General features: G+C 39.0%; 1 protein-coding gene across 1 annotated transcript in view; it reads right to left on the reverse strand.

Moving 5' to 3' along the window:
- Positions 1-19,150, reverse strand: part of GBE1 (1,4-alpha-glucan branching enzyme 1) — a 294,356-nt gene extending 275,206 nt beyond the window's left edge. The window contains exon 1 of the mRNA XM_060098622.1: positions 18,769-19,150. Coding sequence (XP_059954605.1) covers positions 18,769-18,920 — 152 coding nt within the window. The 5' untranslated portion in view covers positions 18,921-19,150. The remainder of the gene's footprint in view (positions 1-18,768) is intronic.
- Between the last annotated feature and the right edge of the window lie 232 nt (positions 19,151-19,382).

Genomic DNA, 19,382 nt, shown 5'->3' on the forward strand with positions numbered 1-19,382 from the left:
TTAAGCTGTATGTGAGAAAGGTTTTGCCCACCACAGGCCACTACATGATAGAAGAATTACTTTCAAACATTTCTAGAGACCCTCCAACAACTATGGTAATAAATATTCCTATATTTCTAATATCACAGAACAAGCTGGACTAGACTCCAAGTCAAAATCTATTTGCAAAGCACCCTTTGAGTGCAAACCTCTACTCTAAGCTCTATGGAAAACACTGAGAGACAATAATGTGTTCCATAAATATATTCTTCTCTTCTTAAATTCAAAATCCAGCATCCCAGGGATGCTGGGTGAGTCAGCATGTTCGGAGCAGCTACAGTGTGGAAAACACAAGACTGAAGTGAGAAGGAAAACAGTATTCCACAAGAAGAATCTGACTGACCACTCACGAGGGCAAATACTTTAATAAACAGTAATGTTTTTGCTATTATTATAAGGGTAACTATTAAGTATGCAAAGTGAGTAGGTGCAAAATGAATGAAAAGTATAAATGCTGAAGAAACTCTCATTTAGAGGAAATTAAAGCAAGTCGTGAAGAAAAGGGCATAAAACACAAAACATATATGTGTTTGTGCACACACACACCCACTCACAATATTGTCATTAGTTTGAAGAGCAATCAAAGAACAATCCTTCCAACCTTCCTCCTTTACAAGCAGAGAGCAACTCAGGAATAATGCAAGTCATAATGAGTCACTACACTTAAGCAAGATTCTTGGGACAAGGAAATTAGGAACAGCTGTCACTTAGGCTGAGTCAAAGTGAGGTTGGCATATCCCAAAAGGTCCAGAACAATCAGAGCATAGACCAGCCACAGGATCTCAGTTACTTTATCAAGAAAGACTAGATTTACTTTGGCTGACCCAGGTTTTTGTTTTGTTTTTTGTTTGTTTGTGCTGTTTGTCATGGGACAGAAGTAATGCATTTAGCATATGAAAATATGACACAAATAAGAATCACCTAAACGAATAGGGCAAGGTGGACAAGCCATGCCAAATAATCTGGGGAAAGTGGCTACCTAGACACCCCCAGGTTAATTAAGTATGTGGCATATCTCCATATCTACATTTAAGACACCATCCATTTATCTTTTTTCAAGCATAAAAAAAGTCACCAGTCAATAATTTGACTCCTTCTCTCAGGCAAAATCAGAATCTCTCCAGGTCTACTTGCTTCTGTTATCATGAACATAGGGCTGACTGTACCTTTCTCCCTCCTTAATCTTCCCCTTCAATGTCTTTATGGGTCATGCCACTCCTTACCATAAAAGCTCCTCTTTGAAATATACAATCTAAGGCTGCACTCTCTCATACGGTAGCCACTAGCCACGTGGTTAATGAGCACTTGAAATATGGCTAGTCCCAAATAAGATGTGCTGTAAATGCAAAATACACATCGGATTCCAAAGACTTAGTATGAAAAACAAATGTAAAATATCTTAGTAATTTTTTAATGCTGAAACAGCAATATTTTGAATACACTGGATTAAATAGTATATATTACAAAAAAATAATTTTATCTGTTTCTTTTTACCTTTTTAATGTGGCAAATAGAAAATTTTAAATTACATATATGGCTCATATTATATTTCTATTGGATAGTGATGATCTAGGTGAGACATTTAGTGGGGGGTCAGGTGGAGTCATTCAGTGTTCATTTGCATTTCTGCAACCTTCCTGACTGGGTGATACTCATCAAAATGTCCCCCTGACTCATTCAGGAATAGGTATCCTTAGCTTATGCAAGATGCCTCATTGCCTCAAAAAACAGTCCACAACCCCTTCCAAAAGGAGCTTATCTGCTATAAAGAAACATACCGATATGTTATCAAATATGATTTATAAACTATTTTAGAGGGTTCAGTTCTTACATAATGTGGCAATTCTTACACAAGAACATTTTGCAAATGAACCATTTTTGCAAATAAACTTCCACTTAAAAGCAACAAAAAAGGTGTCAAATCAAATTATAACTTATTATGCAGTCATCCCTCAGTATCCACGGGGGATTGGTTCCAGGACTGATGCAGATATTTAAGCCCATGGATGCCCAAGTCCTTTATATAAAATGGCATAGCATGTAATATTTGCATACAACCTACACACATCCTCCTATATACTTTATTTTTTTATTTGAATTTTATTTTATTTATTTTTTATATAGCAGGGTCTTATTAGTTATCTGTTTTATACATATTAGTGTATATATGTCAACCTCAATCTCCCAATTCATCCCACCACCACCCCACATCCTCCCATATACTTTAAGTCATCTCTAGATTATTTATAATACCTAATAAAATGCAAATGTTATGTAAATAGTTGTAAATACAATGTAAATGCTATGTAAATAGTTGCTAGTACAAGGCAAGTTCAAGTTTTGCTTTCTGGAACTTTCTGGAATTTTTTATTCCCGAATATTTTCGAGCCATTGTTGGTTGAATCCTCAGAAGTGGAACCCGAGAATCGGAAGGCCAACTGTAGTTTTTTTTGTTTGTTTGTTTTTTTGCGGTACGCGGGCCTCTCACTGTTGTGGCCTCTCCTGTTGCGGAGCACAGGCTCCAGACGCGCAGGCTCAGCGGCCATGGCTCACGGGCCCAGCCGCTCCACGGCATGTGGGATCTTCCCGGACCGGGGCACGAACCCCTGTCCCCTGCATCGGCAGGCGGACCCTTAACCACTGCGCCACCAGGGAAGCCCCCAACTGTAGTTTTAATAAAGATTAATATCTCAGCTATCATATCCTTTGACTCTTTCCAATAAAGAGTCTCATAGACTTTGTCCACATTCTGCAAGACTCAGTCTTCCCTTTATAAAGAAATAATTTTAAGAATTTAAGGCAATTCAAATGAACTCCTTTGTGCTATATACTCCCCTTCCTTAACAGAATAAGACATGCTTTTATCTGTCTTACAATGAATTTTATGCACAAATATCTACTATAATTGTGTTTACTTGTAATCTCCCCAATTAGAGCTCCCATCGAGTAGGAAGCCTATCTTATATTTGTTCTGCTATCACATAGAAAAATGCCTGGGACAAAGAGGATGTCAAAAATTGGTTTGTTAAACAGCAAATTATGCTGACAGCCTGTAACTCAGATGCCCATGTATACCCTGGAACAACATATGTGGAGAATAATTTTTACTATGTGATCACCTTCTATATATTATCCTAAAGACCCATATGCAACAGTGAAACTCACAGTGAAGATGTAAGAAAAGTAACTTTGATATTAAAATAAAACCACTTTTATCTAAAATAAGTTAGAAAATCATGTGACCATTAAAAACTTAAATGATATGGTTAACTATACTGGTATATATGGATTATTATTCTTAAAAAATTAGAATATTTACTTATAACTAATTTGGCCCATTACTAACTCAGTTTCTTTTTTAATAGATCTTTATTGGAATATAATTGCTTCACAATACTGTGTTAGTTTCTGTTGTACAACAAAGTGAATCAGCTATACATATACATATATCCCCATATCCCCTCCCTCTTGAGCCTCCCTCCCACCCTCCCTATCCCACACCACACTAGGTCATCGCAAAGCACCAAGCTGATATGCCTATCCTATGCTGCTACTTCCTACTACCTATTTTACATTCGGTGGTGTATATATGTCGATGCTACTCTCACTTTGCCCCAGCTACCGCCTCCACATACCCCATGTCCGCAGGTCCATTCTCTATGTCTACGTCTTCATTCCTTCCCTGGCACTAGGTTCATTAGTACCCTTTTTTTTTTTTTTAGATTCCATATATATGTGTTAGCATATTTGCTTTTCTCTTTCTGACCTACTTTACTCGGTATGACAGATTCTAGGTCCACCCACCTCACTACAAATAACTCAATTTCGTTTATTTTTACGGCTGAGTAATATTCCATTGTATATATGTGCCACATCTTCTTTATCCGTTCATCTGTCGATGGACACTTAGGTTGCTTTCAGATCCTGGCTATTGTAAATAGAGCTGCAATGAACAGTGTGGTACATGACTCTTTTTGAATTATGGTTTTCCCAGGGTATATGCCCAGTAGTGGATTACTGGGTCGTATGGTAGTTATATTTTTAGTTTTTTAAGGAACGAACATACTGTTCTCCACAGTGGCTATATCAATTTACATTCCCACCAACAGGGCAAGAGGGTTCCCTTTTCTCCACACCCTCTCCAGCATTTATTGTTTGTAGACTTTTTGATGATGGCCATTCTGACTGGTGTGAGGTGATACCTCATTGTAGTTTTGATTTGCATTTCTCCAATGATTAGTGATGTTGAGCATCCTTTCATGTGTTTGTTGGTAATCTGTACATCTTCTTTGGAGAAATGTCTAGTTAAGTCTTCTGCCCATTTTTGGATTGGGTTGTTTGTTTTTTTGATATTGAGCTGCATGAGCTGCTTGTAAATTTTGGAGATTAATCCTTTGTCATTTGCTTCATTTGCAAATATTTTCTCCCATTCTGAGGGTTGTCTTTTGCTCTTATTTATGGTTTCCTTTGCTGTGCAAAAGCTTTTAAGTTTTATTAGGTCCCATTTATTTTTGTTTTTATTTCTGTTTCTCTAGGAGGTGGGTCAAAAAGGATCTTGCTGTGATTTATGTCAAAGAGTGTTCTGCCTATGTTTTCCTCTAAGAGTTTTATAGTGTCTGGCCTTACATTTAGGTCTTTAATCCATTTTGAGTTTATTTTTGTGTATGGTATTAGGGAGTGTTCTAATTTCATTCTTTTACATGTAGCTGTTCAGTTTTCCCAGCACCACTTATTGAACAGGCTGTCTTTTCTCTATTGTATGTTCTTGCCTCCTTTGTCGTAAATTAGGTGACCGTATGTGTGTGGGTTTATCTCTGGGCTTTCTATACTGTACCATTGATCTATATTTCTGCTTTTGTGCCAGTACCATACTGTCTTGATTGCTGTAGCTTTGTAGTATAGTTTGAAGTCAGGGAGTCTGATTCCTCCAGCTCCATTTTTCTTTCTCAAGATTGCTTTGGCTGTTTGGGGTCTTTTGTGTTGCCATACGAATTGTAAAATTTTTTGTTCTAATTCTGTGAAGAATGCCACTGGTAGTTTGATAGGGATTGCATTGAATCTGTAGATTGATTTGGGTAGTATAGTCATTTTCACAACATTGATTCTTCCAATCCAAGAACATGGTATATTTCTCCATCTGTTTACGTCATCTTTGATTTCTTTCATCAGTGTTCATAGTTTTCTGAGTGCAAGTCTTTTACCTCCTTAGGTAGGTTTATCCCTAGGTATTTTATTCTCTATGTTCCGATGGTAAATGGGAGTGTTTCCTTAATTTCTCTTTCTGATTTCTCATTGTTACCAGATAGGAATGCCAGAGAGTACAAAATTAATGCATTAACTCAGTTTTGAACTGAAGTTGGGATGATGCCATGCCTTGCTCCTCAAAATATCATCTGGGAAACAGCAGCATCGGCATCACCTGGGAGCTTCTTAAAAATGCAGAATCTCAGACCCAATGCACGTAAAATGATGTTCACATAAATTGTAATAAAAATTGTTATTGTGATGATGATGATAATTTATTATCAGTAGAGTTGTCAGAAGTCTCTTTTGGATGTTTAGTGCCTCAGACCCATCATAGCTTGTAATCATTGTAGAATGAACAAGTCCTCAAAAGTTCCACTTTACTTTTCTGTTTAAAGTGGGTAAAATTTTCAAATTTTGCCAAAATACATGTACTAACAACTTTCATCTCTAACATCTAACAAATTGTTTGGAAATTGATATGCTTGGATTTCTAATTATTAATAGCACAATGAATCCTGACAAACATCAAAGTAAATACTAAGACGGAAATAAAACCAAAGGCTAATTTCAGTTAGATAAAAAGCAACTAATCTTGGGAAATATTAGCATTACCTTTGTTAAGATTTAACAAACTTATTTCTACAAATGTGAGTATAACATGAAAAGTTTTTGGAGATTTACCTGTCATTTAAGTCAAGTAAACAGACACACTGAATGAATAAAATATTATTTTTCAAAGCAATTTTTTTAATAATGTAGAACTGAAGAATATATGATACTAACAAATGAGTAGGTTCTAAGTAGAAGACATGAAATAAGAAAACCTTGGAAAGTCAAATTAAAGTTACAAATTCAATCTGTATAGATTAATATCTATATATGTTTGGAATACAAATCAATAAAATAATGCTATAACATGATAAATATATACAAATTACAAACCAGAAAAACTCTCAAGTAACTACTTGAAAATAAATTATTGTATCTTTCACAAATATTTTTATCCGGCTTCCTGAAGTTTGAGGGGCTGCTTTATGATAATAACCAAAAGTTAAAATAAGATCTTAGAAATAAGAAAACTGACAGGTTAATTAGTTCCCACTGCTTTCAATAATCTATAGTATACATAAAAATTGTCATTGTTCATATATTTCAGTGAGACCTGACTAAAGGCTTATTTTTTATTTTGATCAGGTGGCTCCCCAATATGTCTGTCATAGTTTATGATCTTTAAAAAATATCAAATATCCTTAGACAATAAAAAAAAACCTTCAACTTAAACCTTAAGCAAAAATTAATTCAAAATGGATCACAGACTTATATGTAAAATGTAAAACAATAAAACTTCAAGGAGAAAACATTAGAGGAAATCTTCAGATCCTAGAGCTAGACAAAGAGCTCTTATACATGACAACAAAAGTATAAACCATACAACAAAAAAAATCAATAAATTTCATCAAAATTTAAAACATTTGTTCTATGAAAGACCCTGTTAAGAAGATGAAAAGGCAAGCTACAGACGAGGATAAAATATTTGCAAAACAAATATCTGACAGAGCGGGGCTTCCCTGGTGGTGCAGTGGTTAAGAATCCACCTGCCAATGTAGGGGACACGGGTTCGAGCCCTGGTCCAGGAAGATCCCACATGCTCCAGAGCAACTAAGCCCATGCACCACAACTACTGAGCCTGAGCTCTAGGGCCCGTGAGCCACAGCTACTGAGCCTGTGTGCCACAACTACTGAAGCCCACACACCTAGAGCCTGTGCTCCACAACAAGAGAAGCCACCGCAATGAGAAGCCTGCACACCGCAACGAAGAGTAGCCCCCACTCACCGCAACCAGAGAAAAGCCCACATGCAGCAACGAAGACCCAACACAGCCAAAAAAGACAAACTAAAATAAAATTAATTAATTAATCTAAAAATATATCTGACAAAGGACTTGTATCTAGAATATGTAAAGAAAACTCAAAGGTAAAAAAAAGAAAAATCAATCCAGTTAGAAAATGGACAAAAGACATGAACTGAACTTTTCACCAAAGAGGATATAAAGATATCAAATAACACTGTAAAAGACTTTCAACATAATTAGCTATAAGAAAAATGCAAATTGAAACCACATTGGCTTATCACTACACACTTATTATAACAGCTAACACTTTAGGAAATGTATTACCAAATGCTAAGAAGGATGCAGATAATCTAGATCCCTCATACATTTGGGAATGCAAAATGGTACAGATACCATGAAAAACAGTTTAGCAATTTCATACAAAACTAAACACACAGTTGCCATAGGACTCCAAAATTACACTTCTAGGAACTTCTCCCAAAGAAATAACACCTATATATAATAAACATATCTTAGCTTCACTGCAATATTTTTAATAGCCCAAAACTGGAAACAATCCAAATGTCCTTCAACAGGTGAATGGATAAACTGTGGCACATCCATTCAATGGAATAGTATTCAGTGACAAAAAGGAATGAACTATTGATATATGCAATTTGAATAGATCTCAAAGGCATATACTGAGTGAAAAAAAAAAAAAAAGCCAATCCATGCTGGAGAGGGTGTAGAGAAAACGGAACCCTCCTATACTGTTGGTGGGAATGTAAACTGGTACAGCCACTATGGAGAACAGTATGCAGATTCCTTAAAAAACTAAAACTAGAGCTACTATATGATCCAGCAATCCCACTCCTGGGCATATAACAAAGAAAACCATAATTTGAAAAGATACGTGCACCCCAATGTTCACTGCAGCACTATTTACAATAGCCAGGACATGGAAGCAACCTAAATGTCCATCAACAGAGGAATGGATAAAGAACATGTGGTACATATATACAATGGAATATTACTCAGCCATAAAAAAGAACAAAATAATGCCATTTGCAGCAACATGGATGGACCTAGAGATTATCATACTAAGTGAAGTAAGTCAGAAAGAGAAAGACAAATATCATATGATATCACTTGTATGTGGAATCTTTAAAAAGGGTACACATGAACTTATCTACAAAACAGCAATAGAGTGACAGATGTAGAAAATAAACTTATGGTTACTGGGTTGGGGGGGCAGGGTGTGTGTGGTAAGGGGGAGATGAATTGGGAGATTGGGATTGACACAAACACACTACTATGTATAAAATAGATAACTAATAAGGACTTACTGTATAGCACATGGAACTCTACTCAGTACTCTGCAATGGCCTATATAGGGAAGAATCTAAAACAGAGTGGATATATGTATATGTATAACAGACTCACTTTGCTGTACACCTGAAACTAACACAACATTGTAAGTCAACTATACCCTAATAAAAAAATTTTTTTAAAGCCAATCTTCAAAGATTACATATTCTCTGATTTAATTTATATAACATTCAAAAAATGAAAAATATTATAGAAATGTAAAACAGATCAGTAATTCCCAGAGTTTAGGGATAGAGGGAGTGGGAATAGTATAAGTATAAAGGAATGCAGAATTCCTTTGTGGTGATGGAATGGTTCTGTATCTTCACTGTAGTGGCAGTTACATTAATATATACTTGTGATAAAACTGCAAAGAAGTGCATGCAAAGACTGTTGAAAACTGAATAAGGTCTGCAGAGTGTATCAATGTCAATTTCCTGGTTTTGAAACTGCCATACAGTTAAGCAAGATATTACCACTGGGGCAAGCTTGGCTAATAGAACAGGGGCCTTCTCTGTACTATTTTTGCAACTTCTTGTGGTTTATAATTATTTCAAAATAATTTTTTAAATCTAGTCTAACACAATTTGCAATTCTCTAAATTCACTATATTTTTTAATGCCCTCTAAAGGTACCTTAAACCTGCTACAACCAAACTTCAGTTTTGATAACACTCTTGTTTTTCTGTATTTCCTGCTTATGTGTTGAATTTGTGAGTAGAGGTTTCCCTAATACTGCATGGATAGCAGATAGTTTTCAATAAAAGGCGTTTTAGGGAACTGAACAAAAAGAGATCCATTTGCTTCACTATGCTGCTGTGCTTCACTAGCAAGCACAACTTGCACAACCAAAAGAGCACTGCCAACTGAAATGGTCAAGAGGATGGAAGACTCCCACATGTAAACAAAAAAATGCACAAATAAGCAAACAAAAGTATGAGAGATTGTTAATGCTGAAAAATGAGAACTGGAGGGGGAAAAAATGCTTGGAGATGACAAATATGAATTTGTTTGTGAATCTCTAGAATCCTGGAATAATCAATCCTCTTGAGAAAAGACTGTAAAACAATGAAAAAGCAATGGTAACTCACACATTAGTTACTCACGTCCTCCAAACAGTAGCCTAAGATGATCATGGATAATAGACCTATAACCTCTTAGGAAAAAAAAGAAACTAATATGACCCCACACACATTACTGATCTATTCTGACATCAAAGAGGAATCATTATGCTGTCTTTACAGTCAAAAGAGGAAAAAAAGAGGAGTCCCATTCTTCTACAAATTGTTCTTTGGTCTACTGTCAAAGATGAAATACTGGGCTTCTCTGTGATGATAAAATCTTATATTTAGGGCTTCCCTGGTGGCGCAGTGGTTGAGAGTCCGCCTGCCAATGCAGGGGACGGGGGTTCGTGCCCCGGTCCAGGAAGATCCCACATGCCGCGGAGCGGCTGGGCCCGTGAGCCATGGCTGCTGGGCCTGCGCGTCCGGAGCCTGTGCTCTGCAACGGGAGAGGCCACACAGTGAGAAGCCCGCGTACTGCAAAAAAAAAAAAAATCTTATATTTATATGGTAAGTCTGTAGCAGGTATGTTCTGAAGAACAAAGCTTACACATCTTAATCTTTTAAAAGAATAAAAAAGTATAATGTGAAAGCCCATAAACTTGCATGTAGTTAGGTAACAAAAGACAATTCATGTTTTAAAGACTGAGCATAAACTGTCATCTTTATTTTAGTCCTTTTCTTCTTTCTAACCCCACAAATACAATATTCTCCAAATAACTTAAAAATAAAGCAGATCATTTTTGAATGAGCCCAAGAGAACATGAAAAAATTAGTAGTAACTGACAAACTCATTTCCTCTCAAAACATCCTATTTTTAAGAGTAAAATACCTATGAAATTAAAAAGAGAAGACAGAGGTGCTCCCCAAATCGTTGGGCCAGGGGGCTGAAGTGAAACCAGACAGGCTCATTTTGGACTAGAGCAAGCAAAAGTGTCTGTATTTGTCCCAAGAAAAGAATCCAGAAAAATACAGAAATCCACAAATACAAGGTAGAGCAAAGTGAAAGCCATGCCCCAGAGTTTGGTGATACTGAGGGATGTAGCTGAAGACTTCTCTCAGAAGTGGAAATGCCTGGATTCTGCTCAGAAAGATTTGTACACAGGTATGATATTGGGGAACTACAACATGGTATCACCGGGACTTTTTGTCTTTAGCCAGACATTGTCTCCTCATTGGAGCAAAGGAAAGAGCCCAGGCAAGTTGTGACAGATGAAACAAAAAGGCATTTCTCAGGAAGATATGCGTACAACTGAAAGCCTTGATTATGCAGGCTCACTTTCAGGTAAGGATGGCCATGCCATGGGACAGCTCTGATGAATAATTTGTAAACTGAAAGAATGAGATGGAGTTTACAGGTAAACTAATTTATGCTTGGCTAGAATGGACATAGTGAGTTAGCTTGTACTCCTGCTAGGAAGACAGATATGGACCCTAGATATGCCCAGCCATCTTCTAAACATTAGAATCAAGACCATATGTTAAGGATAGTAGAACCAAAAGATAAATGATGCGTCAATGCTAAGGCCCAAACCACTTACCCCCACTTTCTTTGTGAGAAATACAAACCTCTATTTCCATAAATCACAGTTTGTGGGACTTTCTGTTCTTTGAGGGTATGTTCGGTTTCTGTTACTTACACCTAAACGCGTAACTGATCTTATCACATTCAGTAATAGAGAATGTAGCTGTGTTATGCAGCTATTCATAATTAAATACAACCTGTGGCTACTTGCTTATCATTTATGAAAATAAAAATAAATTATATTGATGATATTGAGTAACGTATGATTTTATTAGTAAAAGAAATATTTCTCACTGCTAAATATTTGGAAAACTTCAAGGTTATCTATACAAGAAATATATTTGCAGACTTGGTTTCTGATTATCACATTTTAGATTACAGACCTAGAGCACATACCCAGAAACTGTCTAATTGTAATTTATCCTTCAATGGATCTACTAAAATACACATGAGTACTCCATTCCTTTGTTTTATGTATCTCATTGCAAATTCAAACATACTGAAAAGAACTGAAATCATCAAGTAAAAAAAGAGAGGATAAAAAAGACAAGGTAAGACATGGGATTTAAATTTTTGTCTTATTAACAGATCATAAGTTCAGACTCCACTAGATAATTCTTTCATTTGTAAACTTCTAAGCTGCTATTATGTATTTTTTCTTCTTATTTTCAAAGTCATTCCTGCTATTAGCATACTCGGTATGACCATTCCTCCAAGCATCCAGAGTTCAGGAGGAAGAAAATCCCTGCAGCTGTTTGATGTCCAAGAATATGAACACTTAGCAGTCAGATGAAAGAAGAGAAAAGACAGAAACAGAAGATCAAGAGAAGAGTGATTTGGGTTTTCTGCAGGGTAGCATTTATCTCTCTCAATAAAGGGAGCTTTGGGCCTCCCTGGTGGCGCAGTGGTTAAGAGTCCGCCTGCCGATGCAGGGGATACGGGTTCGTGCCCCGGTCTGGGAGGATCCCATATGCCGCGGAGCGGCTGGGCCCGTGAGCCATGGCCGCTGGGCCTGCGCAGCCGGAGCCTGTGCTCCGCAACGGGAGAGGCCACAGCAGTGAGAGGCCCGCATACCGCAAAAAGAAAAAAAATTAAAAATAAAATAAATAAAAAAATAAAGGGAGCTTTGTGCTCATTACGTCCCAGAATTCATCTTGCCTTCAGCTTGTAGTAAACTGGCACCTGCCTTATCATTTCCTCTCCAAATTAAGGATCAAAATTTAAACATATTCTTTTCTTGCTCCACTAGATTATGATTAAAATTACCACCTCCTCACCTCATTCACACAAATGCACTACTAGGAAAGAGAAGGAACCCCTTAAAGTAAAGAGGCTGTTAAGCAGCAAAATGAAGAGTTGTGGGGAATTTCCGGTCAGGTTATTTATCTGATGGTTGATTTCAGGATACAGGATTAAAGAAGCGATATCTTCACATATATTCCTCATCCTCAAGAAACCCCTATAAGGTGGGTCCAATCCATATTTTTCAAAAAAAGAAACTGAGGTTCACAGAGGTTGACTAAGTTGCCCTCAAATTCGAAGCTGTTTAGCATTTATGATGGCTAAAATTCAAGCTTCATCTTGCTCTTGTGCTTTGCAACATGGACACTCAGCTATGTTTATTTTTTTTCCATTTCACATGTGAAGAAGCTAAACTTAGGATCTCAGCTATTATGATCTTTCTTTTTTTTTTTTTTTTTTTTTTTTGCGGTACGCGGGCCTGTCACCGTTGTGGCCTCTGCCGTTGTGGAGCACAGGCTCCGGACGCGCAGGCTCAGCGGCTATGGCTCACGTGCCCAGCCGCTCCGCGGCATGTGGGATCCTCCCCGACCGGGGCACGAACCCGTGTCCCCTGCATCGGCAGGCGGACTCTCAACCACTGCGCCACCAGGGAAGTCCTTTATGATCTTTTAAACATCAAAAATCGATCAGGTAAGTCACCATAACTTAATGTCAATTGTATAATAAATTAATGAATGTAGATTGTATAACAACGTGCGTTTAATGTGGAATTTTGCCTTCTGTTGATGTACTAGGTTCTTGCTACCCTAAACACAAAACAGTACAGGGGCTGCTCTTGGATCTTAAGAACAAACAAACAAACAAAAAAACCCAATCTGGATTCTAAACAGTAGTGAGCACCTACTGATGAGTGGACATCACTACATGAAAAGAATCTACTCTTCTGTAAAACAGTAAAGTTACTTTAGAATGAAAGGTAGCTGAGAGCAGCAATTCTCTCCACTGAAAACCCTTTCATATTTTCCTTTAATATCTATAAATGTATAACTGAAGTTTTACACATGCTTTTAAATAGCAGCAGCATGATATGCTTATCAATCTAAAATGATAGCACATTTCACAGGGTCTGTGTTATCATCTCACTGACTAACTAGGGCCAGCCTGGTGGGAGCTGAACTGAATCCTCTAAGAAGTTACCACACACAGTCATTTCTCAGGAGATGGTGCAGCAGGCACCAGAGCCTAAACTAAACCAAATGCTCCATGGAGTCATTTTAAGGCACTTTGAAAATGAGAAGAGGTCACAGCCTCTTGCCCATCACTGTAAAGAATTCAGGAGTGACTCTGGAGTTAGTACAGACCTCAGCTGCAAGGCACAAAGGAATCTACTGCTAGTACAGAAGAGCAGGCCAGGTATGACTTATAATTTTTGGATTCTTCTTTGCCTTCTAGAATCATTGACATTTCACTTTCTTCAGAGCCTACAACTTGGCCAGGCACTGAGAGAAAAGTGCACCATTCAGCTACAATATAAAATTTCTGCACGACAAGAATCAGTTTTTGGTGTGGTTGCTATTACATGAAATCTAAACTACATTCTAATTCTGATTAGATACCAGTGTAAAAGCTATTTTCATTTCTAACAAAATAGAGATGTTCACTGTAATTGTGATACTTAACACACTTGAGCTCACAAAAACCTCTCTTCCTATTCTTGAGCATGCAATTTGACCTGAGGCTCTCTTCAAACTGAATATTCCTTCAGTGATTAAACCCGTAGTCTCTGTGGAATATGGAAATATCTAATTAATAACAAATTTCTTTATTTTCTCTGGTTATTTTTAGCTTTTTCCTTGAACATACACTCCCCTACCCGAGACTGCCACACATAACTCCTGACGACTACTGCTTCTTCTCCTTCTGTCCATCCTAGTATTCCTAACATTTTTAGCTGAAGACATTTAGCTGAAGACAAAAGACATTCATTCAGTCATCTGTTCATTCAAACACTATACCGTTTCCTGTAGGCCAGGTACAGTTTTACAGACTGAGAATATAACAGTGAGCAAACAATACAGACAATGTGCCTACCCATAGGAGCAAATAACCTAGTGGGAGATACAAAAGAGCAGAAAGACAGCTACATGATTATTGATGATCACCCTTACAATACAGGTTTTCAAGGTGGTAGCTAAGAGGTGCGAAGAAGGTTTGAGGATGGGAAGAAGTCAGGGAAGGCATTTAATATATCTCTAGGCTGTGTCCTGAAGTACGTACAGGCACTAACAAGACAGAAGCAAAGTATGCATCAAGCAGAAGAAGTAACAGGTACAAAAGCCATAGCTGGACCCATGGCTAGACCAAAACAGGTGGCATCCAAGACTGGATAATATTCTGGCACACTTCAAATTGATCTTCTTTAAACATTTGGTAAAGATCTATTTTATGGGGTAGAGAAAAATTATTTTCTATTAATAAAAATTAAATATAGAAATGAGTTCCCTTTTTAATTCATTTCTACTAAGCCAAAAGCATCATTCTTCTGATAAAGATCAGAAAATGTTTCTAGTTCTTGACCTATCCTGCCTTTTACTCAGTGATCCTTCTAGACTCCTTACTTCTCACAAGCCTACACAAAATAATTATTGAAAATCTTTAGTGTTTAAGGACTACATGTGTAAAACAGGTATCATGTTTCTAATTTATTCTAGTGATATTTTAGTGCCCCTTATAGAATAGCCCTCAGACATCCTAGCTACCCCTTTACACTTAGCCCCCTTCTGATTAGGTGGTACAGAGAGAGAAGGACGATCCAAAGATGAGGCTAACAAGGTAGACAGGAACCAGATAATACAGAGTTTTGTAGGTCACGAGAAAGAGACTACACTGTACCTTAAAAGCCATGGAATTGTTGAGAAGATTTGAAAAGGGAGAACAACTGTGAGACTGTTTTTATAAACCAGGCTAGACATGCTAGCAACTTGAGTAGCAGGAGAGCAGTAGGAATACAGTGTGGCATATACTTGAAAAGTAGTTAGGAGCTACTACTGACTAGACTTAGAGATAAAAAGAAGTGGAGAGGAGTAATTAAGGATAAGTCTTAAGTTTTAGGCTTGAGTAGGTGGTAGAGGAGGATAACACACACTGAGATAAGGTATAAAAGGACAATCAGGCTTGGGATGAAAAACCCTAAGTTTAGTTTTATACACACTGAGTTTTATACTTACAGTACATCAAAATGCAGATACTTATAAATAAGACCAGGAGACTAAGACCAGGGGAGATTTAGGGTGAAGATAGATGTGGGCAGCCTCAGTACATAGATGGAATTCACGGGATGGATGAGAATACTTAGGGAAAGTATGTGTATAAAACAGAAATACATAAAGGAACCTAGGGAAGAGCCCTGAGAATCTCTTATATTAATGGTCTGAAAGAGGCTGAGGAGAAACCACAAGAGATAATGGAAGAAAAGCAAGAGTACACATCATGGCTTCAAGGATCTAATAAGTGGTCCAAAATGTCCAATGCTAGAAATAAAGAGAAAGAAAGAAGTATTCACTAAATTACCAAGAAGTCATTTTTTGTGAACTTGTTGAAACAGTTTTATTAAAGAAAGATTAATCCCAGCTGCAGCAAGCCATGTGAACAACTCATCACAACCGAATCTCGGATTCTTCATCTGTAAAACAGGAAAAACAAAAACACCCACCCTTCCTACCTTGTAGTTTTGTTATTAGGGTTAAATTAAATACTATAACATATGTAGAAGTTACTATATACACAGAGGGTATAGACAAGTGTTACTGTAACTGTGTTGTTCATCCTCCTGTTCACAAATGTCAGTTTTCTGTTCCAACCACGTGGTTGATAAGTCACATTTGACTTACACTGGCCAATATGTGTATCAGCAGAAGTGGCTGATTGCTAGGCAAAAGCTGTAAGAAATAGTGCCTAGTTCAAAATGTTCTCTGTTCCTTGCCCCTGCCACTGTAGAAGCATGTTTCAAAATGAAGACTTCATCAGCCTAGATCCTTGAATGATTGCCATGAGGAGAGCCTGACTCATGCTGACATGTAGCATGGGGATAAATAATGTTTTTTTAAAACACTACGATGTTGGAATTATGATACAGAAACTAATTGCAGCACAAATAACAGGTGAAAAAAGCAGGAAAGCCAAGAGGAAAATCCTACCTTAGGAGGTAATCAATGAGACATCACAGGGCCTGTCACCCACGCTAATGTCTAATTTTTATTTTATGGCACAGAGTAGTTCACTAACCCTCACGCTTGATTCAACATTCCTACAGTTACAGAAAAGGTAAACAAGAGCAAAGGTACATAATGGAATTTCTAATGAAGACACGGTGTTTGGGAAAGAATAAGACAGTCCATCAATGAGAAACCGCCTCCTCTATCACCATTATACTGTTATTTGCACCCTAAATTTTCTTCATTCCTTAGTAAGCATACTTTGCATCTATGTTTGACTGGTTGTATATTTGTGTTAGGCCAAAGACACACTGCCTAAGTGGGTTATTAGAAATGAACGGAAAATAGGAAAAGTAATCAGGACCACACTTAACGAAGGAGAAATTATTTTATTCTTCAAATGCTAACAGTAAAAGTTACTGCTGCCAAACGCCAAATTACTATTTGATATGCCTAAAGGGAACATGTGTGCTGGAAAATGGCAATTACTCAGAACCAAGGCCAGAAGTAGAATCCAGGTCAGAGTGAGGCACAAGGACCCACTGGACCAGCGTTTTCATCAAGAACACTGGAGTGCTCCCACTTCTTTATTCTGGCCTTTGTCCCTCTCATTAGTTCTGACAAACCATGAAAGAGGATCAAAACTGCTTCAATCCCAATGGAGCTGAAGTGAATTACATGAAAGAAACACTTACCAAGGGAGGTTTGTCTACTTGTAATCATTTTTTTAAAACAGAGAGGGGAGAAACGGAGACAAAACATTTCCACAACTCTGCTTTTAGAAATGTCTTACGTGTCATTTTACAAAGCATCCAAGTAAATTAGTGTCATCAAAAAAGTCGGACCACCATCTTTTGCTCTAAAATTTTTTACTATTTCTAAATCAAATCCAATCCTGAACAATGCAGATTATACACTAAATTTCTTTGAAAGCACATATTGTAAACACTGAAGGCAATTTCACAAGGCTGCTCCCCGAATGGCTTATATAAAGGCCCAACATCTGATTAACTTAGCAACAGCTCAAGGTGACTCCTTTGAGGAGGGCCCATGCATTAGGATATACAAGCTCTGGAATGAAGTGTTGTATTCAACTTTGTGTCCCTTACTTTTTGCTCCTAAAGGACCCTTAATAAACAGTTGCTGAATTGAGTACAGGTAATAAGTGACAATGCCAGGTCATGAACCTAAGACTTTTATTTTCCCAAACTCCAAATCAACCGTGTTTCATTACCCCCAATGCTGCTTCTTGCCAAGTAACTACTAGAAGTTTTCTATTACTTGAAACTGTGACTAGGTATTCTGTTGCCATGGTAATTTTCAAGTGGCTCTGCTAAAAGGGCAGAAACCATTAAATCGCAATGTGCTTATCTCACAAATATAACTACTATAACTAGCATAACAACTATTTTAGTCTTAAAAATTATACCTTTTAAGTTCAGCTGACTACTGCAATTATTATCCTAGCAACTTCAGCATGACAGGAGACAAGCTAAAAGTAAAGCATACTAAGTGGGCCTCTAGAAGTCTGGCTTTCCTCGCCTTTCTCCAGCTTCAGGATGGCAATGCCAAACACGAGGTAGTACTCGTCAATGATGGCCCAAGGGGTAAAAAACAAAGACCAAGATAAGCTTAATCTTCTCTGAGAAGGAGAATATTAACAAGGAAAGAAAAGCTGCCTGAAAGAATCCTATATAAAATCGCAGTATTTGCTATAAAATAAGCAAGAAGGTTTTAAAAGCGCAATTACACAGGCCGGGTGTTATGCACACGCTAATTCACAGGACCACTCTGGTCCATGGAAGGGTCACAAAACCTGCAGTGCAGTTGCCTAACTCCGCATCAGCACCTGAGGAAACGGGTGCTGGCAGCCAAAGCACACACCCAATGGCGCAAAACTGCCGATTCGAAGGGAGGGGAGAGGGATGAGGAAAGTTTATTCAGCGCTTCTGCCTCTAGTCCGGCGGTAAGAGCTGTCAACCCGCAACTCCGGAAGCCATTCAACCCAATTACCGGACTCAACACGTCGCCCAAGCCCGGAAGTTGCTACCCACCAAGGTGGGGTGCGGGACGGCGAGGGTGGAGCCGGCGAGGGGCGGGGCCCGCACGTCCGAGAGCCAACAGGCGTTCCCAGCCGCAAGCTCGCGGCTGAAAGGCGGGCTGCTGGGTTCTGTGGAGAAGGGGGAGGGGGCAGTGGGGGGGGTGGGGGGAGTCGGGGGACAGCACCAAGGTGGGGCTGTACCTGCGCTGGAAGTCCGGAGCGAAGGGCTTCAGGTACGGGTCTATCTCTAGAAGTCGGGCTAGTTCGGGCACGTCCGCTAAGGCAGCGGCCAGCGCCTCCTCAGAGCATTCGGACCGAGCCTCCCGAGCCGGGTGACCCGCCGGAGCCGCCATCTTCCGTCGCAGCCCGAGTAGCCGAGGCCCGAGAGGGTCGAGTAGAGGGGGAGCGGGAGCTCTAACCGGGAGGACGCCCAGGCGAGCCGAGGCAAGCCGCGGGAGGCCCAGTCCCTTTATAGCCGGAGAGGACGGCCGCCTGTCCCCCTTCTCCCCCCCGCCGGCAGGGAGGAGCAGGACCCGGAGTGATCCCCGGACGCACGTCCCGAGAGGGGAGGAGGCGCCAGGCCTCTCCGCCTACTCACGCGGCTCGCACTGAGAGGCCGCGGAGACCTGCCCCTTCCTCTCCCAGCGTCTCTACCCCGGTGCCCAGGCCACCCCAGGAGGCGGTCCCGAGCGGACCTCTCTCAGTCTTGACCTCTCTCACCCTGACCCATTCTTGGCTGCGGAGAACCGCCGTGCCACTCCCCACCCCCCAACCCCTAGCTTTTCTTTCTTTGAACAAGCCTCACTGGCGGCACG

Source organism: Mesoplodon densirostris, chromosome 5 (assembly GCF_025265405.1).
Source record: "Mesoplodon densirostris isolate mMesDen1 chromosome 5, mMesDen1 primary haplotype, whole genome shotgun sequence".
Taxonomy (NCBI): Eukaryota; Metazoa; Chordata; class Mammalia; order Artiodactyla; family Ziphiidae; genus Mesoplodon; species Mesoplodon densirostris.